The sequence below is a fragment of the Ambystoma mexicanum genome, chromosome 3p, assembly GCF_040938575.1.
Source record: "Ambystoma mexicanum isolate Mex_15411 chromosome 3p, UKY_AmexF1_1, whole genome shotgun sequence".
Classification (NCBI taxonomy): domain Eukaryota; kingdom Metazoa; phylum Chordata; class Amphibia; order Caudata; family Ambystomatidae; genus Ambystoma; species Ambystoma mexicanum.
The window spans coordinates 1,151,948,929-1,151,976,857 of record NC_090925.1 but is presented as its reverse complement, the minus strand read 5'-3'; the positions used below and the strand labels follow the sequence as shown (position 1 = coordinate 1,151,976,857).

General features: G+C 46.5%; 1 protein-coding gene across 1 annotated transcript in view; it reads left to right on the top strand.

Moving 5' to 3' along the window:
* The window catches only part of VDAC1 (voltage dependent anion channel 1), a 172,561-nt gene that overhangs the window by 69,094 nt on the left and 75,538 nt on the right, over positions 1 to 27,929 (top strand). Inside the window, exons 4-5 of the mRNA XM_069652541.1 lie at positions 18,579 to 18,731; positions 18,823 to 18,875. Of these exons, the coding sequence (XP_069508642.1) occupies positions 18,579 to 18,731; positions 18,823 to 18,875 (206 nt within the window). The remainder of the gene's footprint in view (positions 1 to 18,578; positions 18,732 to 18,822; positions 18,876 to 27,929) is intronic.

The following is a 27,929-nucleotide window of genomic DNA, read 5'->3' as shown; positions in this document are numbered from 1 at the left end:
TAGTCTTGATCTCTTCCCTCCAGTTCTATCATGAGGGATCTCTGCCCATTGGCAGTCCCTCTCACTCACTCTTGGCTCAGGTGAGAAAATTGTGGGAGTCCTTTCTACTGCTAATGAATGTGGCCAAATAAAATGCTCAATGGGATGGCTCCCATTAGGAGATCTATAACCTTGTGTTTACATACCGCACAGAGAGAAATATCTATTTGCATATGAGTCTTGTCCCACCCACAAGGGCATTCCAGGGCCAAAATGCACATTCCAGGGCCAAAATGCACGGTGATTCTCCTCTGACCAAGACTACTATCAGCAGCATCCCCACTGATGTGTTTCTATACCTACAATATATTGGTAAATAGTAAAAAGAAACTCTTCATTCTTTTTATATCCATGAGCTGTTCCTGCATACTGTTAAGATTTAAAACTAGCTTTGCAAAAGCATTCCGAGAGGCCAAACAAGTTGAACACAATTATTGACACTTAATGTAGCCGAACTCGATCATGGTAACGTAACCTGAGCAGTAAATCAGAATTCAGGTGCTATGGGGGCGGTGTGCAAGTACAGTTAACCACCATAGGGAAAAGTATGTATTCTTCCACTTTGACGAATCGCAGGAATTATTCACTTAACCCCAAGGAGGACCCCCTCCCTGTGATGCTAGTGAGACGAACCCGTTTGCAAAACACTCCCCAGGAGTTGAGGCAAGTGGGACCTCACTGGGCGAGACTCCACCTTTGGGGACAAGGACTACTGTTCCCGTGAGGAACTCCCTAGAAAACATCTTGACATTACCTCTTTGGACATATACTGTAAAAATGTGTATGAAGAAAGTCGGTACGTATTATTGACAAGAGGAAACTGTAAAGGTCTCTTATTAAATGAATAATTCCAATGACTGGAGGGGAGTAGACTACAGACAAGAGAAAACCCACGAGTTACCATCCGGCTCTCAGGCTGGTACAGAATCAAATCTGGGCGCGCAGCATCTTATAATCGAAGAAAACAACAAAGCTGCATCTTGCTATCGGGAGGAGAGAAGCGAAATCGGACACGTGGAGTCATAGAACTCACAGGGAGACTGTAAGTGGTGGCGTGATCACAAAAAGCTTGTGGTGGACCGGTGGTCCCAGAAACCATGCAGAAACCATTCCACGACTAAAGATGTGGAACCCAATGGTATTTGAAATACTGTACGACCCTCCTAGAAGACGGCAAGAAGCCAGAAGCCCTGAAGGAACAAGAGGGGCCAGTCGAGAGAAATGGTGAACCATCCCTAAGCAAGTGGAAGCCCCAGTGACTTCCCTAAGAGAAACAGGTAGCTGGGAAAACGTGGAGACCCGGAGGGGAGAATCGTTATGCGACCAATCGTACTTGTCGTCCCAGTCGGGACAAAGGTTGTACCATTGAAACATAGAGAAACTAATGAGAATCGTTATTGGCATAATCATACTCGTATCAGTCAAGGCAAAGAAAGTACATCAGAAGAAGAGAGCAAAATAATATAAGAAAAGCCCAAGCATAAGGCTGTATCTATATACTTGTCCCAAGTGGACAGGTATATAGAAAGGGATCAAGGATTGTGAATTGTGTAAAATACCAAAGGAGAGTTATACATATAGGGTAACTTTGCCATGCGAAGAGAGAAGAAAAACTCTCTAGAAAAAACCAAGAGGAGAACAATAAACCCACAGAGAATATTAATCAAGAGTAAAAGAAACAAAAGCTCAAAGTATTGAGCAAACTGTACAAACTGATCAAAGCAGTTACCAGAGACTATCTAAAAATCAGCTTTTAATTGGATTGTGTCCTCCAACGTATTCCTCATATTTGACATGTATTGTCCACAGCTCGGCTGCTTCGGAAAGTTTTCGGCAGAGGGTGCCCTGCGTCGATGACGTTGGGTCGATGGCCCTCGAAGGCCACCGTTGAGGGTGACGTCATTGAATGTTATAAGTAGCATGCACCTGCTCCCATAACCTCAGGTCCGTTTTTTGCGCAGACGTGTTTGCTTTGTGAAACTCGGCGCACCTTGTACTTTTCTAGTGTTTGGTGTGAAGATTTTCTTCGATATGTCTTCCACTCTGACGACACCTTGGTCCCGGTTCAAGAAATGCTGAGACTGTGGATACAAGATGTCCATCACGGATCCGCATCGTTTCTGCCTATGGTGCCTTGGTGGGGGCCATGACATGGACACGTGCTCCAAGTGCCAGTCGATGACTGGAAAGGCCTTGCGGGTAACGAAAGGGGAAACTCAAGGTAGGCAAGGTGTCCAAGCCCCATAAATCCCTGCCGGCTGGGCCTTCGACCGAAGAGTCGAGAGGTGACTCTCCTCGGAGGAAGAAGGCCAAGTGTTCAAGGTCCATGAGTGATTCCCACCACTCGTCCTCCTCGTCGAAAGCGCTCACGGAGAAGACCTGCCGGTCGCCTTCCTCGTCTTCTCCGGGTGGCACCCCCGGGAGGGTGAGTTGCCCGTCCAAACATTCGACGCCCGCAGAGTGGGAAGCTTTCCGAGTGAAAATGCTTTACATTTTCGAATAGGGCAAAACCCCATCACGACTTCTGTTGAAGTCGGCAGGGAACGTTCTCGGCCGGATACTCGCACACCCTCAAGCCCAGGTAAATGGCGCAATCCTCAACGGAAGCATTCGAGGCCTCGTTCGGGACAAGGTTCATAAGGATCGCTCGAGATGTGAAGCGAGGGCACAATCACGGTCTTCGTCTCCATCGAAACTGTCCAAATCCTCGATACCATCGAAACCTTTTGCGCCATGTCAGCCTATAGTGCCTGTCAGATCCTCCACCCCGATCAGGCCCTCGATGCCTTCCGAGCCATTGATGCCGACGTCGTTGGGGCCAAAATTACTGGTTCAGCCCCTGGCACCGGTGGAACCGCCTAAGGAGGTGCTGGCTAAGTCCAAGTCGACTCAGAAGACTCTGGCTGTGGTTCCTCAGAAGAGGTGTACTCCACTGCCAAAGAAAGACTATTTAATTCCCTCACCTCCATTTTTGAGGAGGAACATTCTAATGAGGGTTAGGCTCCTTTTGGTCGCTTGGGACCCCTAATGTGCCAGAATGCCTCATCTCGGAGAGTCATATGCAGGATCTGTGTGATACCTTGCATAATGCCAGTGATATCGACACTTCTGAGCTGGAGTTGGGCAGGCCTGATCCTGGTGAGCATGCTGACTCCTCTTATTGATGCCTTATGTCGAGAGTGGTGGAGTATTTGGGCTGGGCCAGGCCTACTGCCCACTATGATCAGGATGATCTCAGACATTTTGGATCAGGGTCCTCCTACGGATCCCATATTGCTGTTTCATGTGGCTCTGCAGGACCGGGTGGCTAAAAATTGGGAAACCCCAGAGACTAATCCAGCGGTGAACAAGTCTATTACGCGAAAATACTGCCGCTCCAGTAGCGACCCCCGGGTATCTCATCTCACCCCACTCCTGAGAGTCTGGTGGTCCAGGTAGCCACGGCTACCTCAAAACAGGCTGCGTGCCCTACCATCCCTCCGGATAGGGACGATAAGCGCATGGATGGATGGGCACGCAAGGTATTTTTGGCTAGGACTATGGCACTGAAGGCGGCCAACTCCTCTTGTGTGTTGGTAAGATTTTCGTACACTGTGGGATTGCATATCCATGGCGGCTGAGCAGATTTCCGTAGGGGATGAAAGGGAGGGCTTCCTAGCTCTTAAGGACGGCAAGGAAGCCATGTGTGAATCCCTTCAGTCTGGGTTGGATGTTGCTGACAGTGTCAGCAGGTCCATGGCTACGAGCACCATAATACGAAGATTTGTGTGGTTGCGGAAGCCTGGTTTTGCACCGGATGTGCAGACTCAACTTCTGAACATGCCATTTGACGGGTTTCACCTTTTTGGCAGCAAGGCTGACAAGAGCCTTGAGAAGCTGCAGACCTCTAAGGCAGCCGCCAAGTCTTTGGGAACCACTGTCTGGCAGCCTCAGGCTTTTGTCCTGGTGGACAATAATGGAGGGGTAGAGCTTTTCGTTACTTCTCCTCATTTGGAAGAGCGAGAGGAATGGCCAGTCAAAGAGGCTAACGTAAGTTTTCCTGGTGGTGGACGAGATGGAGGTGCCAAAGCCGCTCAAGCAGCAGCCTCTTTGCCATCAGGCTCTGCTACTGCCACTTCAAAACCGCTCTGAGGCCTTCGGTCACAGCTCACCGGTGGGGGGGGGGGGCCGCAGGCTGTCTCAACATCTAGAAGAATGGCGAGCCATTACTTGATGCTTGGGCTATAGAAACAATAGCCCACGGGTACTGCCTTCCTTTTCTACAGAAGCCTGACACCAATCCAACGGGAGTACTCTTTGAGGGTTCCAGATCCGCTCCTTGTGCAGGAAATATTAACCCTTCTAGTGAAAGGTGCTATAGAACCAGTGCCTGTAGCGGAGAGGAGCAGGGGTTGGTACGCTTTTATTTTTTGATTCCCAAAAAGGATGGGGGACTGAGACCCATCTTGGATTTGAGATGCTTTAACAAGCTCCTCAGGAAGGACACGTTCAAGATGGTCACGCTTTCTCCGATCCTTCTAGCCCTCCAACATCAGGATTGGTTGGTGTCATTGGACCTTCATGGTGCTTATTTTCATGTGCTGATCCATCTCAAGCACAGGAAATGCCTGAGGTTCGCCGTTGGCAGCTCGTGCCGTCAGTTTTTGAGTCCTGCCATTCGGATTGACCTCCGCCCCAAGCGTATTCACCAAACTGATGGTGGTAGTGGCAGCACATCTGAGGAGAGGGGGATTCACGTCTACCCCTACCTGGACGATTGGCTGATCAGGGCGCATTCTCCCGAACAAGCCTTTTAATAATCTCAACGTTACCTGTCACTACCTTCACAGTCTGGGCTTCTCCCTCTCTCGATTTTTAAGAAGTCCCATGACACCTTCCCAACAGCTCCAGTACGTCGTGGCTGTCTTAGACATGTCCTTGGGGGAAGTGCTCGCCACCCAAGGTGAGGGCTCAGAACATTTTCTAGATGGTAACCAAATTTCAGAATGCCCAGAGTCTTCTGGCCTTCGAATTCTTAAGGTTGCTCGGCCTCATGGCATCCTGCATTTTTCTGGTGCCAGAGGCCCATCTGAGAATGAGGTCCCTTCAATGGTCCCGATTCTCAGGCAAGATGTCGCATCGCCTTCAGGTTCCAGTCTGGGTCTCACCGGATCTTCTGTGGTGGGCCTGGGAGGAAAACCTCATGAAGGAGAATTTTTATTTTCTGGCAGCCATGGCCCGGAGGTCACTGTAGTGACGGACGCTTCCCTCACAGGGTGCGGAGCTCATGCCAACGATCTGACCATCGGTCCAAACTACACATCAATCTTTTGGAGCTTGGAGCAATCGGGCTAGCAATGAAAGCTTTCCTGCCGTCTCTATGGGGGAAGAATGTCCTGATCATGACGGAAAACACGGTGGCCATGCATTACCTCAACAAGAGAGGTGGTGTGCGGTCACTGCAACTATGCAGAGAGGCGATGCAGCTCTGGTTCTGGGCAATTTGAGAAGGAATCTCCCTAGCAGCAGTCCATCTGGCTGGAGAGGCGAACACAGCGGTGGATGCTCTGAGCAGGCAGAGCGCAGTCTCCCACGAGTGGGGAAATGGCTCAGGAAGTCCTTCAATAGATCACTTCCAACCGGAAGTGCGAGCAGTACTGCTCAAGGGAATTTCCTCCTAGAGGAGTTCTAGGAGACGCGTTCATGGTGGATTGGGAATTCCCAATACTGTACGCGTTTCCTCCAGTCCTCGCCATTCCTCAAGTTCTCAGGAGGTTGAGACGGTTTGGGCCCTGCATGATCCTAGTTGCTACAGATTGGGCCAGGAGACCATGGTACCCGGATCTTTTGCAATGTCCATCTGTCCTCCGATGCGTCTTCCCCAAAGAGAGGATCTTCTCTCGTGAGAGGAAGGTCAGGTTCTCCATTCAGAGGTCAAGAGACTCCACCTTCACGCTTGGTCCCTGAAAGTTTGAGATACAAGGATTGGGACATAATGGAGGTGTTGCTTTCGGCCAGGCGGCCCGCTACAAAGTCTCTGTACCATTGCCGTTGGAATAAGTTCTGCGACTGGTGCAGAGAAAAGAATGTTAATCCTTTTCAGTGTTAACCCCGTATGTTCTATCCTTTTTGCTTTCTTTAGCCCACAAGGGTCTTCAGGTGGGGACCATTAAAGGTTATCTAGCAGCGCTCTCAATCTTTAAGCGCGCATCCGAGGAATGTTCTTATTAAGATTCCTTTGGTTTCTTAAAGGGCTCACAAATGTGTTCCCGCCTTCACCGTTTCAGGTTCCGGTTTGGGACCTTAACTTGGTCTTAAACTGTCTGATGGGGGCTCCATTTGAACCATTGCACTCGTGTCCGTTGAGGTTGTTCACCTTTAAGACTATTATGTGTGTTGCTCTGACATCTGTACGCAGAGTGAGCGAGTTGCAGGCCCTTTCTTCCAAGCCACCCTTTACTGTATTCCACAAGGACATGGTTGTGTTGAGTCAGACCTGCCTTTTTCCCTAAGGTAGTTTGGGACTTTCATATGAGTCAGAAAATGGTGCTGCCTGCCTTCTATCCTTCTCTGCATACTGGTAAGGAAGAGGAAAGGCTTCATAGGTTGGACACTAGGAGAGCTTTAAGCTTTTATATTTCCAGAATGTCAAAGGTGAGAGTGGATGACCAGCTGTTTGTGGGGTATACCCGGGCACAAACTGGGCCAGGCTGTGTCTAAATAGACCTTGTCTAGGTGGGGCATCCTTGCTATTTGTGAATGCTATACTTTGGCGGGCAAGGTCCCTCCTGAGGGCTTGCGTGCTCATTCAACCAGAGGCATGGCTACTTCGACAGCCCTGCAAACGGGTGTCCCTATAAAAAACATTTGTGATGCTGCAACGTGCTCTTCGATCCTCACGTTTACCAAGCATTATTCCCTGGATACTGGCCATGCTCAGGATCTCGCGTTTGGTCCTTTATTCTGCCCTTTAAATTCAAATCCTGCTAAATTCTTCACCTGCCTCCATTCATGGATACTGCTTTGGGAGTCTGTCAAAGATGGGGAATTCGTTGGAGGGCGCAATCCATTCGAAGAACAAGTTACTTACCCCTGGTTACGTTCTTTCGACTGGATGTTCCTCCAAAGTATTCCTCACCGCCCTCCCAGCCTGCCCCTCTGTAGAATTTCCCATTTCTATTACAGCTTTCGTCCAACAAGGCTGAGTACGGTCATGCCTGATTTGTGGCCGCTTCTGCTACATGAGGAAGGGGGGGGGGGACAGAACTGAGGCTACGGGCGCAGTGCGTGCTACTTATAGCATCCGATGACGTCTTCCTTGATGGAGGCCTTCGAGGGACATCAACCTGACGCCATCGACGCAGGGAGCCCTCTGCTGAAAAATTTCCGAAGCAGCCAAGCTGTGGACACTAGATGTCAAAGATGAGGAATACGTTGGAGGAACATCAAGTCGCAAGAACGTTACCAGGGGTAAGTAACTTGCTTATTTGTTAGAAACAAACACCCAGGAGAAGGGAGTCATTCTCCTGTCCTTATTTCTTATAAATCCTTAATTTGTGGCGGTGTTTGCCAAGTCTCAGCCCTGGCACTTATTTTGAGCCCTGGCACTTATTGTTTTCGACTCACTTTAATTGGTATGCAGTGATAAAATCGCAGAAAAAAATGTCTCCTGTACAGAAAATTGTGGCAAAAATGCCATGGTTAGACCCGTTAAAGGTGTACCCCATTACACCATTATGGGGGGCGGGGGTGTCCCCTGCATCCTTTACATGGTTTGCAGAGGCAAAACCACAGCCTTTTTGCCGCAATATTTTGTATCCACGGCCATTTTTGCCGCGATTTTAACGCATGGAACCCTTTATGAAGTGGTAATAGTCAGTCCAACCAATCAACCACAATGAGCAGATGCAAGCTGTAGTGTAACTATAAGTATGTCAATGCTGTTGGGAGCAGCTATGGATGGTGGCAGCAGTGGTGGGCAACTGCCCATCTGCAGTGTCAATGGAGTATTAGAAAATGTTTGGGTCCTGGCACTATTAAATTAAGCACTGGTTATTATCTTGGTGGTTGGGTCAGTTAGTTTGGACGGTGGGCAGATTATGTTAAGACATTCACTGACTAGCACCTTATTCAGTTTTGTTAGGTAGGGACGCCCCATAGCATAAGGAAAGATCAACAACAGTAAACTGGCTTGTCTGATTCTGCGTCCTCCTTCTGCCCCGCCACACCTCACAAGTAAAAAAAAGGTACTATATATATGTATATTAGGCCTTAAAATACTAAGCAGGTAAAACGTAAGAAAATTATATATCACAAAAGACACATATACTCCTATATATTGAAAACCTTTTTAAAAAGTGATGGTTACAAAAACTAAAGTCTACAAACAGTAGAAATAACTAAGTTAAGGTACAAACGCTCATTCCATGCTACTACAAATCCAACCTTCACACTTATTTGAGCTATTGTATTGCTGTAACCTGCCTAATATCTTAAGTGAGTATTAAGGTTGAATTTGTAGTTGTATAGAGCCAGTGCTTGACCTCAATGTTATTTCTATTGTTTGTAGACTTCAGTTTGTGTTACAGTAACCCAAATGTGGTCGTTTTTTTGTTTGTTTTTGTGGCGGATATAGTATATGCCGTAATACATTTATTTATTCGGATTTGTAAAGCATGCAGCAGCCCTGGGGCATGTATGACTGAATTGCATAGGCAGTATGAAATGTATGTCACATCTGTCGTGTGACTGTATGGTGTATAAGTGAGTGTTTGGTATGTGAGTATCTGCCATATAAGTGCCTGGCGTATGAATGCCCTTTGTTCATATGGTGTATCAGTGTATGTTATGTCGGTGTGTGTGTGTGGTGCAAAACGCGAAGTATGCCAAGCGCATAACATGAATGTGTCTGATGCAAGAGCACATGGTGTAAGAGCATGTGGCGTAAGTGTGTGGTGTAAGGCATATGAGTGCTGTGGTAGTGTCTGGCACCTAACTTTAGCAGTCCTTACCTGTCTGGAAAGTAGGCCTAATGTCTCAACAAGTCAAAGTTCCAGGTAAGTACCAGAGAAGTGGGTTGGAATTCTCAAGTTATCCTGTATAAGCTTGGCAAAGCTAATAGGTTGGTAGAAGTTGTACTTTAAAATCACTTTTGGATTTAACAGGTGATAACGAATATTAGGGGGGGACTTCTCAATTCCACCATACTAGTTGCTGTTCTGAGGCATGTGATCCTGGGCTAGAACTCTACTGATCACCGGCAGGCAACAAAAGCAACAGGGATTAGACTCTGCACCCATACAATCCTGAGGGTGGGCATGAAAACAGGTAAGTACACGGGTGCTTTTTACTATGATTTTGCAATTCACATCCCTTTGCCCCGAGGTACTCTGCATCACTGGGGAAACTTATGCTGTCATTGGTCCCATTGATGGAGTTCCAGAGGTGACGCGTGCAGTGACGAAAGACTTGTCTGTCTGTATTGGGTCTGGCTACGTGGTGATTCCGATCTTTGGTTTTGGATGGCTCCAATAGACTTGCAGCTGGACAGGACAGCAGCAACAGTTGGCCGCGCGATTTGGAGGAGACCTCCAGGACACAGCAGGACAGCAGTGAAGAAACTCCAGTCGGGGCCCAAGAAAGCAGCAACAGAGATGATCGTACAATCTTAGGTCACAAGTCCACAACCTGCAGAGTTTTAAGTTCCAGCTCGCAACTTAAATTGGTACAACAAAGAGGCCTGGTCTTCAGATGGGCAGCCCGCAGGATAACCCTGGAACACTTCCAATATCATCCGATAACCTTCTTCTGGTGCAGGGCGCACGGCTAGTTGGTCCCACCAGTCCAAGGGTCAGAGCTCTGATGAGAAGATCTTCAGTGGTCACAAAGGTAACGGGGTCTAACCGGTAGGTGGCTTTAGCAACGATGGCAGTCCACAGCGCTGACTTTGCTTCTGCAGATTCTTGGCTCCAGTAATCGAGCCAAGAAATGGCTACAGGACTCCTCTTCTTATCCCACATTCGGGCTGGGGACTGCCCGCGCCCTGCCCCTCACCCCCTGCTGTAATGGGTAAGGGCTGTCCAGTCGGGGACATCCACAAACCTCATCTGCCCATGAACGGCTTCTCCCTGGCAGGTATGTGTATTGGGATCCCGGTCAGTGCATTACCTTTTTATATGATGTTTCCTTGCCTGAAAGGGCACGAAGACCGCCACAAAGCAAGATGACTGTGATGCAGGACTTAAACCACGTCATATGGGCAATTTGGGTATATGGTACCTGAAATGGCATTATGTACTTACAACAATATAATGCTAGGTAGTGCACTGGAAAATGTAAGTAAAACCTGGCTCACTGCCACCAGCCTGTCACTGGCACATCAAACAGCCAAAATGTTGGTTACAGACAACAATGGAAAAAAAGGGACACAAAGTACCCCTCAGCCCCCAGATAAGCTATATATCCGCCACTTTCACTCCCTTGAAAATGGGCAAATACTCCCAAAAAAGAAAAACGTAGTACAAATACACCCAACACAAAATAGCAAACGGACACATAGGAGCCTGTCCCCCTATTTTCACCCACAAAGCTCAATGGATATGCTTGGACCAGTAATACATGTAGTGCCACAGGAAGAAATTAATAATATTATTACTGCCTGATCTGAAGAGATAACATATTTTATTTTGTTACACCTCCCTTAATAATTCACATTCCTATTTGAAACTGTCTACAGTTGGTTCATTTATTACTGAATTTAAGTATTGTGTGTGGTACCACATAGAATGTATATATTTGCCATTCTTTGAATAGACCTGCCTGAGTTAAAGTGTTATCATTTTTTGTGTGTGTGTGTGTGTGTGTGTCTGTGTGTGTGTGTGTTTTAGATCATACTGGGAGTTGGGGATCATTAATTTATTGCTACATGATTTAACTTACTCAACTGCCTGATGTCACAGTAACCAGCCACTACTTTTGATATCCTAGTCACATCCATACGCTCACCATACACCGTCTGTAGCACACTAACCAACTGACACTAGAGCTGAGAATTAATTCCAACAACCACTATTTAACTGACATTCAAGCTAACTGCACCTACTAGTATTTGTCCACTTTACTCTTTGCTTCATCCAGACATTTACTTCGATTGTCCTAATGGGAGGAAGTTGATGAGATGCAAGACACCTGTCAAGAAGGAGAAGGAGGAGGAGGAGGTTGGGCTGAGAGCCCTGGGCCATGGCAGTGCTATTCAGATCGACATTAATAATGCACCTAGAGGATGAGAAGCATGCTAAGAGCACTTCCTATCTGGTGCAACCCCTAATGGGAGAACTGGAGGAACCACCGATGCTGCTTGCATATGGGCACTGCTAGGTATGTGTACTGCAGGTCTATACAGGCTAGACGTCTCTTTTCTGCAGGATGTCTCAAAGGACATGAATCACGTCCATTTTAAAATGTCGATAAATGAGGAAATAATTGAGGGCCCCGAGATTGATAACTGGTTTGACCTTTTGCCTCTTCTTTACCAAGAATAGGCTGCTCACGAAACCTTCTGCTCTGTGGTTGGTCAACTTATTGCACATTTTCTTTAAAGCTCCTTTCCATTAGTATCTGATCTTCCCCTGAAAAAAAGATTGGATTCCTGATAAAACTCTAGTTGGAAACCTTGAACGGTCTCCAGAACCCAGGTGTCATTGGAATTCACTCGCCACTTTCCCAGATGTGCTGCTAGTCTGCTGCTAGTCTGCTGCCTATCGCCAAGATAATTGTGCTCGCATTTGCGCTGGGTATGTGAACCCTCGCTCTTACCTGTGGTGACTACTTTGCGTCTGTTGGCTTCCCTCTAACCCATCCTCTGTCCCTCCCCACAGTGGGGAAGAACAGCTCGGGCTTAGTGTCCTCTTGGCCTCGTCATGAACTCCTTTTGTAGGGCCTTTGTCCACCGCCTTGGCTGGCTGAGCAGCACCTTCCTCTGCCAGCACGTCCAAAAACAATATGGGCGAAAACCCCCTTCAAGGATGCTTGAACTTTGTCTAGGGCAGCAAAGGTGTTCACAAACGTCGCCATGTCCTTCATGAAGGTGTTGCCGAAGGGTAGGCCCTTTGCTGTAGCTGCAGATTCCGATGAGGCCAGCTCCTCGAGCTTGGGCCGATTTGTACGAGAATGGATCTCAAACACTCCCACTGCTATGGCGCAGTTTGCGTTGCTGATGAGATAGATGGCTCTTGGAGCCCAGCCCGTTAGGACTTGATGGTCAATCACATTGCCATCTTCCTTGGCCTTTTCCGACAATTGAAGGATCTTCACTAATGGGCCCATAGCATCCAAAAGCTGATCCAGACAGGCCCTCCAGGACCCGTCTATTCCTTTTTTAATGTCCCTACTATACTTGACCATGAAGGTAAGCATTTTAGAGTCGATCTCTGGCATCTCTGCTACTTTGTCGGGCAGCACTGATCTGAGGAACTCTGTTTTGAGCATACTCCAGTCTTCTTTAGTCAAAGGCATACATAAGTCACATACTGAAGTAATTACTGACCCTAGAGGGTGGTTCCCACTACGAGGACATCGGGTGAACAAGCAAGTCTGGACTGAACTGTTCCTTCCATTGGTCCTCTTTGCCCCTCTGCTTTCTGCTGAGTCTTCATCAGTGCTGTAGTCTAGCGATCAGAATGACTCTTCGCCCTGTTATTCTTCACAGCTGGAGGGTATGTCTCCATGCCATCTCTGGCTCCTAGACAGCCTGGCCTTCGCTGCTCCTTAGAGCATGCATGTTTACTCCTACAATGTTCTGTGCATGGAGAACCAGATGGGGTGGGTGGAAAGGAGGGGGCAATGGTGGGAGGAGAGGGGGCTAGGTGCGCAGTGGCTGTGGGGGTAGTGAGCACAGGTCACAGCTTTTCTAACCTTCTGGGTTTTCTTTCTCCTTTAGTTTTCCCCTGGAGATTGGTTCCTCTCCCACTGGGGCCTGAGCGTGCAAATTCAGCCTTCTTCATGAACTTGCCCATTCTTGGGATCCGTAAGGAGTCGGAAGGCCCCACCCTGGGCGACCCACTGTCGGAAGAGTTCCCCTCTGAGCGCCCCATTGCAACTTCCCACACTACTGGGGTTCATGTTTGTGGTGGGCGCCTGTTGCCCATCAACCACCTCTTTATAATTGACACAGGTCATCTTGGGACCTGGACCCATGAAGGTGCGTTTGGCACGGTGGCCGGTGTCCAAGACCTATGGTCTTGAGCGTTATCGCACCTGGTCGCCAGTAGGTGGCATGCCCGGGCCGTTCATGACCTGGAGGTGGGACATAGTATCAGGCTGTCTGTAGATGGTGCACCTGCCCGGTATCATTGCACAGTCGAGTGCGGTGGCTGCACAGCCCAACAAGCATGGCGGGTATACGGGCATCAGTGACTGGAGTACTCTCTAGGTAAATGAGGTGCGGGTGCCTGGAACTGCTTATGCAGTTCGCTGTGCTCTTCCGCCTCACTTCCTAGTCATGGCAGCCTGCAGTCGCAGGGACGTGCTGCTGAAGAGCGGACTGGCTCACTGAGCCGGTGTAAACTCGGGGTCCGCTTGGCTTGGCTGTGCCGCGCAAATCCACATGCGCAGCTTCCCTCACTACTTGCTCTACACTGAAGGTTTAAATTGTAACACTAACAAACCACAATCAACATGCTGAAGAGAAAAACCTATGGTACTTATGCAGTAAAGAAAGAGGAAGTTGCGTGCCAGCAACAGTTAGTTATGGCCTTAGGAAGAAATGGATTGGTTGTCCAGATCACGTGATAGTGGTAAGAAGAGTTTTTGGTGAGAGCGCCGATGGGAGTTCACCTGTCTCCAGTTTGGGCTGTGTCTGCTCCTTTGTGCGTCACCAAATTGCCCAAACCGGTGGTAGCAAAGTTTTGCGAGCAGGTTGTCTGACTAATAGTATATTTAGATGACATGTGCTTGATGGCACAGGACACGCACCTGCTGCGGACACAGTTGGTGGAGGTGACGGGACTCTTGGAGGACCCAAAGTTTCTCGTAAATAGGTAGAAATCTAAGATTGTACCTTCATCGAAGTTCCTTCAATTTGTAGTAGGCTCAGTTCAGGGTACCCTGCTCCTCCCTTTGCAGAAGGGCAACAACATGAAGCAAGATAGTCAATCCTGTCCAAATACCTGATATCCCTGAGGGAGCTAGCAAGAATAGTGGGGCGTTTAGCACCGTCCATCCAAGCGATTTTCGCAGGGCCCCTACATTATCGGGCTACACAACGCCTAAAAATCCAACACCTCAGGGAGGGGTTATCCTATGAACGGGGGATCCCTCTGACGGAATTGGATGGGAAAGCCATCTTTGGGTTTTTCTCAGATTTGATGATCGAGTCGGACGCCTCTGCAGAGATCTCAACCGGCGTGAAGCTGGTTGATGGAGACCAAGCTGCATATCAACTGCTTGGAACTCCTTGCAAGTTCTTTTGCAATCTGCCTCACCCAAGACAAAGTACAATGTTGTGTACTCTTGAAGATGGACAAAGTCTCAGCCATGTGGTACATGAACTGGCTGGGAGGGCCGAAGTCCAGAATGTTGGTGTAGTTGGCCAAAGACTTCTAGCGTTTTTGCTTAGACAAGCGTGAAAGCGGAATAACTTCCTGGGCTGGTCAATCGGGTGGCAGATTGGAATTCCAGGTGCCTCAGGGACTCCAGCTACTGGCAGTTGAACAAGTCAGTACGTCACAGGTTAATCCAGTTGAAGGGCCCATGCGGGGCAGACTTCTTTGCTGCCAGGCTGAATCGCCAACTAGAGCGCTTTTACATCTGGAGACCAGGCCCAAAGTCAGTGGCGATGAATGCCTTGTTACAGTGCTGGGGACCAGGCATGGACTAAGCGTTTACTCCCTTCGCGATGATTGTGATGACGCTGGTTTACACAAGGCACTAGCAGACGAGGCTGATACTGGTGACACCAGCCTGGAGGAGTCAGGCATAATTCCCGAATCTCCAGGGGTTGTCGATTGACAGTAAAGTTCTCCTTACTGAGCTGAAGGAAATCCTTCAGGGCTTCCTCGCCCCCTGGTCCTTCAATGGAATCTGAAATGATTAGCATGGGTGATTTCAGGTGTGCCTAGAGAAACCCAGAGATTTCGGGAGTCCTGGGCCCAAGGACAGTAAAATCTTACAGGGCAGCTTGTGCCAAGTGGCGTAGCTGGTGCTTGGCAAGGAACATGTATCCAGCTACTGCAGATGTAGTTCACATGGTGAACATCCTAGCAGGCCTGGCCATGCTGGGCAAGGCATACAGGACAGTAAACCCCTTCAGATCCGCAGCTTTGGTGGGTCATGAAAAAGTTTAAGATAAGTTTATTGGCGAACACGCCTTGATTTCTAGGTTGCTCAAATGAGTGAAATTCATTCGGCCAATGACGACCAAATATTCATGCTTATGGGGCGTGAATGAAGTCATCTGGCTTTTTTGTGCTAGCCATACAACAACAAACTAACCAGGAAGGCCCTTTCAGCCAAACTAGCAATTATTTTTTTTTGTTCGCTAGCGTTCAAGAAGGTGTCTGACATGGGTGCCCTGAAGATAGACAGCAAGTCGTACTCTCCGGAGGTGGTGACATTTCACATCGGGAGGAAGACCAAAAACAGCAATTGAAACGGTCCCTTTCTCTGCCTTCTCGGACCAGCCCAAGCTTTTCCCAGTCACAAGTCTGAAAGCTGATGAAGCTAAGACGAACATCTCAGACCCCCGGGAGAGTCTTCATTGCTCTAAGTAAACCCTTCAAGGCGGTTTCGGTAGCCACTCTAGTCTGGTGGGTCAAGTGGTCTATGCAGCAGGCGGGCATAGACATAACCTGCTTTGGGGCACATGCTACACAAGGCGAAATGGCTTCTAAGGCTTTCTCAGAGTTAGTCTGCAAGACATCCTAGTGGCCGTGGATTGGCCAAATGAGTCCAAATGTAAGTCTTTTTACTTCAAACCAATCCACCAGGTAGCTTCTTTTGTGTTAAGTAACCTTTGAAAAAGCATAATACGAGCCTCCGGTCTTTACATAAAATTCAGATTTTCCATAATAACTTACAGGAAAGTCATGATTCTATTAATACTTTGACTCTGGGCCTGACAACTTTGGCGGTAACGCCGGCGGTATTACCGCCGGTGGTATTAGCCCTACCGCTGAACTCCCGGGCGCTAATAGCGCCGGATCACGAGTTTGGCGGTAATGTAATTCCTCATTCCCCATTGAGCCCATTCGGGAATGCCCCATCCCCCATTGTGCTCAATGGGGGGAAACTTTGCGCCCTTACCGCCGGCGGTAAGAGCTGGGCTGAAATCTACCGAAGTCCTGATTTGGCGGACCCTTAAATCCGGCGGTAATAGCGCGACCGCCGGATTTAAGGGTTACCGACAAAGTTGTGATGAGGCCCTCTGTGTCTTTATCTCACCTGCGCAATCGCCAAGTAGTCCAATAGAGGGCTAGCGCTTCCAAGGCAAGGACTACGCAGCGTTGCAGCAGGTATTCGAAGCGCTGCCAGGTTATCTTGAAATCGCCAACAGGATTGCGATTACCCAGCCAAGAGGAAAAACACATTTGGCTTTGTGTTTGTCATCCATTCTAGGTGTGGAGGATAAGCAAGTGGGCTCTTGAGGAGTCCTGCAGACGAATAACCGGCTTTTGAGCAACAGTTTGGAATGTTGCAGTTCAGTTACAGAATTGAGTTATAGTTGGCAAAGCTGGAAAGCAGATAGCGAAAGAAAGCACAAGTTACTTGCCAGGAACAGTTAGTTATGGCCTGAGGAAGAAGTGGATTGGTTGTCCAGATCACATGATAGTGGAAGTAAAGTCTTGAACTACAAAAAAGACTACTTTCTAGCGAGTTGTAGTTTGTTATTTCATGGTTGTAATGGTGTTATTCAAATTGGCTGTTCGAGAAGTAAGGTTAAGGGAAAGTATATACTTCGATACGTGTCTTTAATAGAATCGTGACTTTCCTGTACGTTGGTATGGGAAATCTGAATTGTGCGAGGAATTAATATTGAATAAAGGAAAGCCAGATAATCAATTACATCCGAGAAGTGGGCCAAAGACTGAGCCTTGGGGGGACACCATGTGAGAGAAGCAAAGTTGAGGAAGAGTGACCAGCCCAGGCGGCAGAGAAAGTGTGTCCTGAGGGGTAAGAATGAAAATTAACGAGAATCGTCTCGAAAAACCCAGTTCAGAAATAGAAGGAAGAACAATAGAAGAATAGTCATGTACCAGAGACACGCTGGGTATGCTTTGTCTCAAGCCAGACACAACCAAACCAATATATATCCAAGAACTGGCATATCTGAGGCGCCGGAACAGAGTACACAGACCCACCCTCTGACACAGGTGCCCACAACCGCCCCTCAAACCTCACACAAGCACAGTCCAATAAATGCACAAAGCACACACTAGTGACATCAATCAAGTATACAGCAACATAATCTGCTTCCCAGCGTAGCATCGCTCTTGCTTATCATGCAGCAATCAAACCTAGCCAGGATGGTCCTAGATGGTGGTAGACAACAGCGAGCGTCACGACAAACCATCATGAATAACAATGATGAATATAAACAAATCGGCACTCACCGTCCCACCCTCTAGGCCATATCCAGGTGTTGTCATTTTTCAGGCCTGCAATTTAAGAGCCTAGCTATGGCCCTGCTCTCTAGCCCGCTGAAACACATCGCACCTGGATCCCAGATAGTCCCTGGCTTTGCAATCTGCAATATATGAGAAAGGGCTTGGTTCGATGAGCATTTGGGAAAAGGAGATTTCAAGCAGAGACTCATGATTTTTTCATCGGTAGGTGAAAAACTATAGCAGACCAACTGAACTGAAAGAATCTGCGGGGGACGTTGTCCTGAGCGACACTGCACACAAGCGCGGGAGCCGAAGGAACAACGCTGTATCGACTCGGCTCACAAACACCCATTAAACACCAACAATATATGAAATGCATCAAAATACTCTGCACACCACCCTTTACCCTGGACATCTGGTTGTAAAATTCAGATGGGCAAGAATTAGCCTGGTTATAACTGGATTAGCTTGCCTTCTCTACGAGGCATCTGACAAACCCTCCTTATCTGAAGGCCAGCTTGTCAACGATTTGCATTCTCTTGACAGTGGCTTTGAAAGGAGGTTATATAACTGGAGCAAAATTCAAAACGGCTGACCATTAAATCTGTTTGTAATTTCATTCCTTGGTGACATTAGAAAAACGTACTCCAATTTATTCAGTGGCGTATACTCAAAGGCTTTGGAATTTTTTATCATCTTTTGCCCACGTAGTGCCAGGTAAAAAAGATTTTAGCATTTGATGTTTCACAATTTAGGGATCAATCCTCCTAGATTTCATAATGCCTTTCAATCTACTTAATTTAACTGTTTCTTTCAGTTTATTTAAGCAAACCAGTTTTATGGTATTAATGATCATTATTTTTAACATTGGCATACTAAAAAATGTATTGCAAGTTTGTTTTGTTCTTAAATACCCTTAAACTGCACATTTTTAACTTTTCAACTTTTTCTTTCCTCCAGGAATTTACAAGCTCAGGCTCTGCAAATTCAGAGACTAGTAAGGTTACCGGTAGCCTTGAAACAAAGTACAAATGGGCAGAATATGGCCTCACGTTTACAGAGAAGTGGAATACCGACAATACACTAGGCACAGAAATCACAATTGAGGACCAGGTAATAATTATAGGAAGCAGTGGCTCAGTTTTAAAGGGCACATTTCAGTTTGTTCTGTCTAATACTTACTTCTAAATGTCTTCCTATTCAGCTTGCAAAAGGACTCAAGTTGACGTTTGACTCCTCATTTTCTCCAAACACTGGGTAAGTAAGACTTTGAAACATCACTTTGCATGATGGTTTGTAATTTCCATGTTACTGTTAATCGATTTTTGAAACCGTGGTCTGTGTTGTGAAGGTAAAGCATTCTATTTCTGCCCTTGTTCTTCCTCTTCAAGCAACTGTTATTTTCAATATATGAATGGAATATTTCATAGACTAGCTTCAGCCATAGAGATTAGTGAGATTCAAGCCACTTTTGCTCCCTCAAAACATGCAAATACACAGATTCAAAAGAGGAGGATACTTCAAACTAAATATGGCAAGAACAGACATGCAGACATGGAGTATGTCCCGCTACTTGCACCCACACACCTCTGCAAATATGTTTGTATCATTGGTACCGGTAGAGCAGTGCCATGGGATGGAATGTTAATTTTTTTCCTTCATAATCTGAAGAGGAACTCTTACAGTAACTCATGTATTGTCATGAATTACTGAGTGACATGAAGTGCAGATTGCTTTCCAGTACAATGAGCAAATCCACTGTATGTCTTGCTTATTGAAAGATAGCAAGCCTTCTCCTACCATAAACCATTATGGTAAAATATACTACTATAGTTATACCAGGGGAGAGGGCTACCACCCAAATTTATCTAAGCGCTCATCTGAGGTGACAAACCAGTACAGAAACTTTAGGCTTAAAATAAGACAGTTTAAACTTTTTTTCTAAAGGTCATTAGATTATCAATAAGACCGGATCTCCTCCAGTAGGGCATTCCACAGTTTGGCAGCAGTAACTGCACACAACGTTCCCAGGCCTTTAGAGAGCCTGAAATGGTTCAAGGTCATGGTGCAACAAGAGTCCTATCTCTCTGGTCTAGTGAAGGTGAACCATTTCCAGCCCTTCCCAATGTAATGTGGGGTTGAACCATGTAGAACTTTGCAAGCTATGGTTAAAAGGTTGAAGTCTGTCCTGGCTTTGAGTGGCAGACAGTGGAGTTTCTTTAATACCGGGGAGATATGCTCGAAATGTTCGGTGCAGCTGGGTTGTATATAACCTGAAGACGATACAGCATTGCCATCATCCTCACCATCAAGCAAGACTTTATTCAGCTCAAATCCATCAAAGTACAAAAAAAATTATACAAATTCAAAAAATGTGTACAGCATAAGATCATTATAGTATATACAGAAAGGACAATAGTACAAGTTCCTAAAACCAACAAAGTTTAAAATCATTATAATATATGCAAGTAGGGTGAACATCTAAGGCATTTTATACCAATAGTAGCCGTTCCCGGGGTAGCATACTCTGTTGTAGCATATCTTAAAGGTCAATATCGGTTGGTAATTCATATGGTCACTTCTGGCCCCCTTCTTAAATATCGAAATTATCAGTGATTGCTTCCAGGAACGGGGCATAGGCCACTGTGACTTTTTAATGGTCATTGAAAAGGCTAAACTTATCAGAATGAGAGGTATGCCCGGTATAAGAACAGTTTCAAAGTTCCATCGATCACACAGGCCTCCATGTCTGTGTAGACACATAATTGTCAACCTTGTTCCATTGCAAAGGCCCTGTGATGGCATACGATTGCGTAGTATCATACTTGCAGCACCTACTTTCAGTTTTGGCTTGTGAGGAGGCATTCCTCATACATCGTTTTGCTCTTTATAAACTGAAATGTTGAGCCGGTAATTAACTGTTTATTGACACTGGAACTGCTGTGCCCTGTGTAAAGAGATGTGATGGTGGAAAGAAGTAACTTCTGAATATTTGTGATAGGGGAAGGTGAAGATGACTGCGTAGAACAGTGCTCATTTTGTTTGTTGAAATGGTAGCTGTTGTTGAATTGAGTGCACTTTGCCGTTTGGACAGCAGGTGGCAAACTAACACTGATGCATTGCATGAGCTGAGTACGGAAACATAACTACGCGTTATATAAATCTCTCTCTATATATATATATATATATATGTCTGATGTAACGAGCACATTCAGGTAAACTGAGGAACATCTGTTTTGCATTGAAAGAAGATTAAAACCTGTGAACAACCTTCTCATCGTTAATTGGCTGAACCAGCTTCCTTGCTAGGTTCAATATACAGGTAAGTAGATGGTGCCAGACAATCCAGTCTCGGTGGTTTTGCATTACATGCTTTTAGGAAGCCTAGAGCATCCTCCGTTTGTCCTTAAAACTGGTTTAATTAATTTGCCTCTTGCCAAAACATACAACTCGCAAAGAAACATAAAGTGACCGGTGTTTCAATAGTTATTTAGCAATTTGAGCAATATGCTTGGTTCTCATTGATCCAATGAGACGTAAGTTTAGCCAGAGGTAGTATATCTAGGCGAAAGTTTGTTTTTGGTGATCTGCGTATTGGCTTTTCCAGAGTGCAGGTTATCTTTGTAGTTCCAAGTCTCGTCTTTATACCTGAATTTTTGGGATTTAAAAAATCAGTGAGTTCCTAATTATAAAATGCTACTTTTGCTAATTCTTGTGTAATAGCTTGGGCTATGGTGGCACAAAGTTCCATTGATGAGGGGTTTGATGTTTTTCAGACTCATCAACTGAATATGGGGAGTACTTTATTATTGTATTTGAGCGTGGACCTAGCTTTGAGAAGCAACAGAGCGCTTTACAGAGGTATACACCAATAGAGATGCATAACGGAGCGCTTTTCAGAGGTAACAGAATAGATATACAGCTGGGGAATGGGATACAGATGGGGGGGGGCAGAGAAGGGGTACAGCTGTATCGGGTGGTGGAGAGGAGAGTAGGAGAGGGGCGGTGGCGTCTAACGAGTCAGGTGGCGTCCAGGGCGACGTGATGGCCTAGGTGTTGAGGAGAGACTCCTTGAAGATGTGGCTCTTGAGTTATTTTCTGAATTGTAGGAGCGTGTGGGGAGCGAATCTGATGCTGACGGGGAGGAGGTTCTATGGTCTTTGGGCGTAGGAAGAGGCTTGTTTTCTGGTCCTTTCCTTTTTTGCAGTAGTGCATTTCAAGTCTTCACGTGTCCTGGATTCTGGTGGTGCCTTGTCTGCCGGAGATGCAGAGTTTCTCCGTGAGGTAGCTGGGTGACTTGAGGGTGACTGCCTTTATAGATACAGCAATGCTTGAAGTAGATTTCTGTGTGCAGTGGGAACCAGTGAAGATCAGTGAGGGCCAGGGTGATGTGGTCGTATCTGCGTAGACCCTTGATGAGGCGTGCGGCTGCGTGTAGGACACTTCTCAGGTGTGCAAAGGAGGATGACTGGAGGCCTTCGAGAAGTGCATTGCCTCCATCCAGGTGGGATAGGACCAGTGCTTGAAAGGTGGTTCTAAAAGCGGTCCGGAGGGAGGAAGAGCTTAACTTTTCACCAGAGGGAGTGCTGATACCAAGCTCTTACCTATGTGTGTCTTGAAGGAGAGATGTTTGTTGATGTGTAACCCAAGGGACTTATTTATTTGAATTTTATTGGTAATTTATAAGGCACTTCTACAACAAGACAGTGTTTCAAAGCGCCACAAGACACAGGGGAAGGGAACCAGGGAGACCAATAAGCAATGGAAATGACAAATTAATAAATAGAAAAAATAGGGGTCCTAGTAAGCCTTGTGATAGTCGGAGCGTGCAAGTGCATTGAAAGAAAGGAAAAGGGGTGTGCAGTGAGGATAAGTGCTATTAGGTTTGCCAAGGGGAGGAAGTGCCAGAGGTGCCCGTAGAGGGGGCAAAAGGTAAGTGCAGGGCGCAGGTGAAACCCCCAAAAGGCAGGTGTGGGCACAGTGGGCATGGCACAGGTGTTCTGGGGTGATTGGCCAGAAGGACAGGACCCTATTGGACTCTTGAGGGAGCCAGGCCGCCAATCCTGGTGACACGGGATGGAGGAGGAGAAGAGAAAGGTCTTGAGTTGTTTGCAAAACTTGAGGATGGACGGTTCAAGACGTAATGAGAGAGGGAGACTGTTCCATTAGAAGGAGCCAGCTAAGGAGAGAGAGATCTGCCCCCAGCTCTCTGCTGGGAGACACGCTTGATCAGCAGAGAGTTGGAGCCATAAGATCGGTGGGAGAGTATTTAGTAAGGGAGCGTTGCAGGTAATTTGGTCCCAGGCCCCAGACAGCCTTATGGCTGATGCACAGGCTCTTAAATTTGATCCTTACAACAACCGGGAGCCAGTGCCGAGATTTTAGGGCTGGAAGGATACGGTCTCAGGGCTTGAGGCTAGTCTTGCAGCCCTATGATGGATTAGTTGAAGAGGACGGAGCAAAGAAAGAGGCATGTTGAGGAAGAGGCTGTTAGTAATCTAGCCTGGAGAGGACCAGAGATCTAGAGACACTGAGCTTCTGGGGGAAGGTGAGGAAAGGGAAAATACCTCTAAGGAGGTGAAGTTGAAAGTGGGACATCTTGGCAAGGTCCAAGGTGTGAGGATTAAAGGTGAGAGAGCAGTCAAAGATGACCCCAAAATTTCTGGCCTCAGTGGAAGGAGAGTGAGGTGGGCCCATAGAAGGCGGCCAGAGTGCAGGAGGGAAATGGGGAGTAGGTCTCCTGATAGGTAGGGACTCAGACTTACTGGCCTTAAGACAGAGATCATTGGAGGTGCACCAAGACTGAATAGCAGACGGGCAGTCAGGAGATGATGGAGGAGGAAGAGGAGCGCTTGAAAAAGTGGTGTGTCATCAGCGTAACGCGGGCAATGAGGAGAGAAGGCAGAGATTAGGTGAGCAAGAGGTGGTAGGTAGATGTTGAAAAGCCAAGGTGATAGGATAGAGCCCTTGGAGACACCACAGGCAGAGAGTGGTGGAGGAGATGGAGCCCAGGAGCACCTGAGAAGGGCGTTCAGACAGTAAGGAGGGAGGTCAACCAATCCAGTGCCGGTCTGAGATGCCAAGTGTATCTTGTAGTTGCTTTGTGGAGAGAATGGTTGACTGTCAAAGGTAGAAGAGAGGTCCAGGAGAATGAGACCAGCAGGAGAGTTAGTCAAGATTTGCAACAGTTCTTCATGGGTGTTCAGGAGAGCAGTTTCCGTGCCTCTGGATGCTCGAATGCTTGGCGCAGTAGGTGAGCTCAGGTGTGAAGCCCTCAGAGTTCATGGTTGATAGCCAGGTCTGCATGTCTGGGTGTTCGATGTTGTTGGTGAGGAGTAGGAATTCGGGCTTGCAGGGGTTGAGCTTCAAGTATGCACTGGACATCCAAGACTAGATCAGCGAGAGGCAGGTTTTGAGCGAATGGATGTCCTTAATTGAGTCGATCTTGCGGTATAGCTGTGTGTGGTTGGCGTATTGGTGGATGTTGATATATAGATGTAAGATCACTGGGCAGAGGATGGAACCCTGTGGGGCTCCACAGGTGACGGGTAGCATTGGCGATCTAGAAGAGTCCATATGAACAAACTGCTTGCGGTTGGCAAGGTAGGACTTGAACCAGCGTTGAACAAGGTTGCTGATCCCCCATGCGCAAATGTATGGTGTCTGTAAGCGCCTGGTGGTCTACTGTGTCAAAAGCGGCCGAGTAGAATCAAGAAGCAGGGTTGGCAGTCGTCCAGGATGTTGAGGGTGTCGTCGACCACCTGTATGGTTGCTGTTTCTGTCTGGGTCTGTATCCGGATTGGTAGGTTTGGAGGAGATTGTTGGTGTCGAATACTGAGCACTTTATTCACTTGGGGGTTTAATGATGAAGAAGAGACTAAGACTACTCCCAACGTTTTTACAGTAGTGTGTATTTTTATCAAATGGCCAACAAGGGAAATGTGATATAAATCCAGTGCTTTCTAAAGGTGTGGGGAGGATGCTACATGCATCATCTCGGATTTCTCTTGGTTAAGTCATGCCAATTCTCACTCATCCATTTTTTAATAAGCCCAAACGTATATTGGATATGAGCTCTATTGTCTTCTGGGTCCTCATTTAACCAGAACACAATTTAGTTATCATCTGCCTAGTTTTGGAAGATTAGATCATGCACAGCCAATAAATCACCGAGAGATTTCATGTAAATGTTTACCAACGGAGGGTAAATGCAAGAGTCCTGAGGAACACAACAATCCAGTTTCTACTTTGTAAACTTTCTTTGTTAACTTTGACTCGAGATCTTCTATTGCACAGCATGCATCCATGAGACAGACCTCTCCGAAGCATAAACCACTTTCTTAAAGCGTAACGGGATTACATGATCTACAGTATCGAACAGCGTGGCTAAGTGAGAATCGCCAATCCTATTTGACCATGATCTAATATCTGGAGGGGAGCATCTTTCATTTCCATCATTTTTTCATTTGGAAAGATGCTGACCTTAGCTGCACACCTGACCTTACCTGCACACCCACACATCACTATTTGACCTGTGATATCCATTCTCTTTATTTATCTTTGGCCAAATTAGTATACGTATGTTAAGTTACTGCCATGTCCCAGGACAAGTGCACTTTGAGAATACAGGAGTTGACATAGAAGGCAGCAAAACAATATCCATAATAAAGTATCTTCATCATTGGAATACCCTTTTGATCTTCTGAAGTACTGGTGAGATAAGGGAAAAAGGCTATTCCTTTTACATTGTATGTGTGTGTTTCCATGTCATTTGTTTGGCGGTAATTGCTTCAAAATAATTTACTTTGAAGTAATAACTTTGAAAACACTTTTATTTTAAATATTTGGGGCAGGGATCCCCTTCCTCAAGCTTGCCCGTCCCCTACATTACTACCCCTAACCCAAGCCCCTCCCCCACACCTTTTAACCCCTTAACCCACAACCCCCTACATAATTTGCATTGTTTTCAAAGTAATTACTGTCAGAAAAAACATGGGATACCATGTGTCTACTTTAATTTTCCTAAGAATGCAATATGGATTCACAACACATTCTTTGTGCTTTTTGCTTTTTTGTAAAGACGGTCTTCCTTGAATACTTTTCATGTTCTCTTTGAACTGTTTTCACTTTAAATCATGACCCCCTCCCTTTCCTAGGTCTAGAGACACTTTCTCACTGTGAAATCATTGCTTCTTCCACTTGTTAATATCCTTGCTGTTTAAGGTTTAAATTAAATCCCCCTACTAGTTTACATCCTGAAACAACATATTGTACAGTTTGTTCCTGAAAGTTGGACAGCATTTGGTCCTTCTGTTGTTTATTCTTGTTTTATTTGTTTATGCTATCTATGTCATGTAAAATTTGACTGGATACAATGTTAGGTGAGTTGAAACAATAACCTGGACAAAAAACCTCACAAACTTCTTTTTCATGCTGTTACATTTCTAGATGTACACCAGCATTTCATTGGCACTTATTCCTTCCCTAGGTATTTGCTTTATCATCGTAAAGTCTTCTAATTGGACTCCACTTTGATAAGCAGATACCTTGTACTGCTTCCTATTCCAGATTCCAAATGCATTACGTGTGCAAAGGTATGGATGACCAATAGAAATTAAGCTCTTGATTTATTAACACCGCTAGTCCTCTTGCTCAAAACGTAAGCTTTATTTGCCCAAGCCTGGTCACTGCTTGCCTGCCGCCTTGGTCCAGCCTGCCTCACTGCCCCCACCTCATTCCTCACATCTCCTAACACCCTGCCTCAAGCTCAAAAGTGACTTCTGCCCCTTAACCCCCTGCCCTGATTTACCCACACTTTCCCACAGCTCTGCTCTGGCTCCTGATTCATGCTATGGCCCGGCCCTCTTCGTGCATTTTTTTGTATTTTTTATTTTGTGTAGAACCGGATGCGCACCTGCTGCTGCCTACTCTTTTACTAAAACTCTGTGCTCTTCACACCCCTGTTCACATCTCCGGGAAGCTTTTGTTAAAGGTCCTTGCATCCCAGAGAGTAAACCGCCCGGTGCAGTCTTTCTAAATGGTTATTATTGCTTAAATGAATACATGCTTTTTATTCAGTTTGGTGATTTGTGGAAATTTCATGTAGATTTTTCAGTTCTCCCATAACTTAAAGGCATTTTCTGTTAAGGGGTTCCAATAAGAAAACCAATGCAGGCATGACTTCTTTCTTTTGAGCGTTTGCAGCACCTTGCATTTTAAACAATATTTGGAGCAATATGGTACCTATCGGAACCAGATACACATTCACAACTGATAAACATTCATTAGTTGACCATGACTTCAATAGTGACTACTGCTGATAGAAGACGTTTCAGCCCTGCAGCATTGTGTGCTTGTTTTTGGATTAACTTGGATCATGCATGCGTAATCTTTGACTTTCTGGATTATTTGGACAACCACTCCTCTGCCCTAGCCAGTGGACAGTGGTGAGGGGTCATAGGAGTCCTATTCCAAAACATAGCCCTGGCTGCAGATGGCTGTTTAAAGCAAATGTTTGGGACATAACATACAGTTAATTTTGGTAACTGACATTGTCATTCATCCACGGTTGGACGCCTGAAACATTGCAGTATTAGGAAGGAGTGTGAACAGGACTTGTGGACAAGAGTCTGCAAGTGATGGCGTTAGTCGCTGTCAGTCTTGATATTGAGGAATGGGAAGTGGAAGGCAGGGAGTGAAGGAGCAGAGGTTGGGGTGAGCTGCGGGGTCCATTTTGATACCATGGCATAGCTCAGCAGAGTCCGACAGCAGCAGCCTGATCATGGGGGTGGGATGGGTGAAAGTGGCATGGTCAGTGAAGCTGCTGAATTAAATATAAGGAGTGGCCTTGAGCGGTGCACCATGGCAGTAGAACTGCAGGCATCATCACTGGCCTGAAGGGTCTGGTGCCTGGGCTCCCCAGGTACCATTTGGTGTCTGCTGCCAGCTGTTCTGGGACTTCGCTGCAGACATGAAGTGGTTGGCTGCTGTGGGCATTGGATTTGTTGGTACAAGTGTATCTATTCCTGACCACCTCCATGACATGTTAACTTTTCTCCTTCACCATATTCATTCTATCAGCAGGTGCACCTATGATCTCTGAACAGTCTTTTTGATCCCACTTCCTCTCCACCAACTGCTAAAGTTTACTTTTGGGACCTTTTTCGGTGCATGGTTAGAACTGAGGGATATGACTACTTCATGATCATGGCATATCCAGAGGTTCCTTAAACACTATAGGCACATTACAAATGTCATATCATAACAGGACTGATGCTGGCAACCACTTTTTGACCGAATTTTATTGCAACT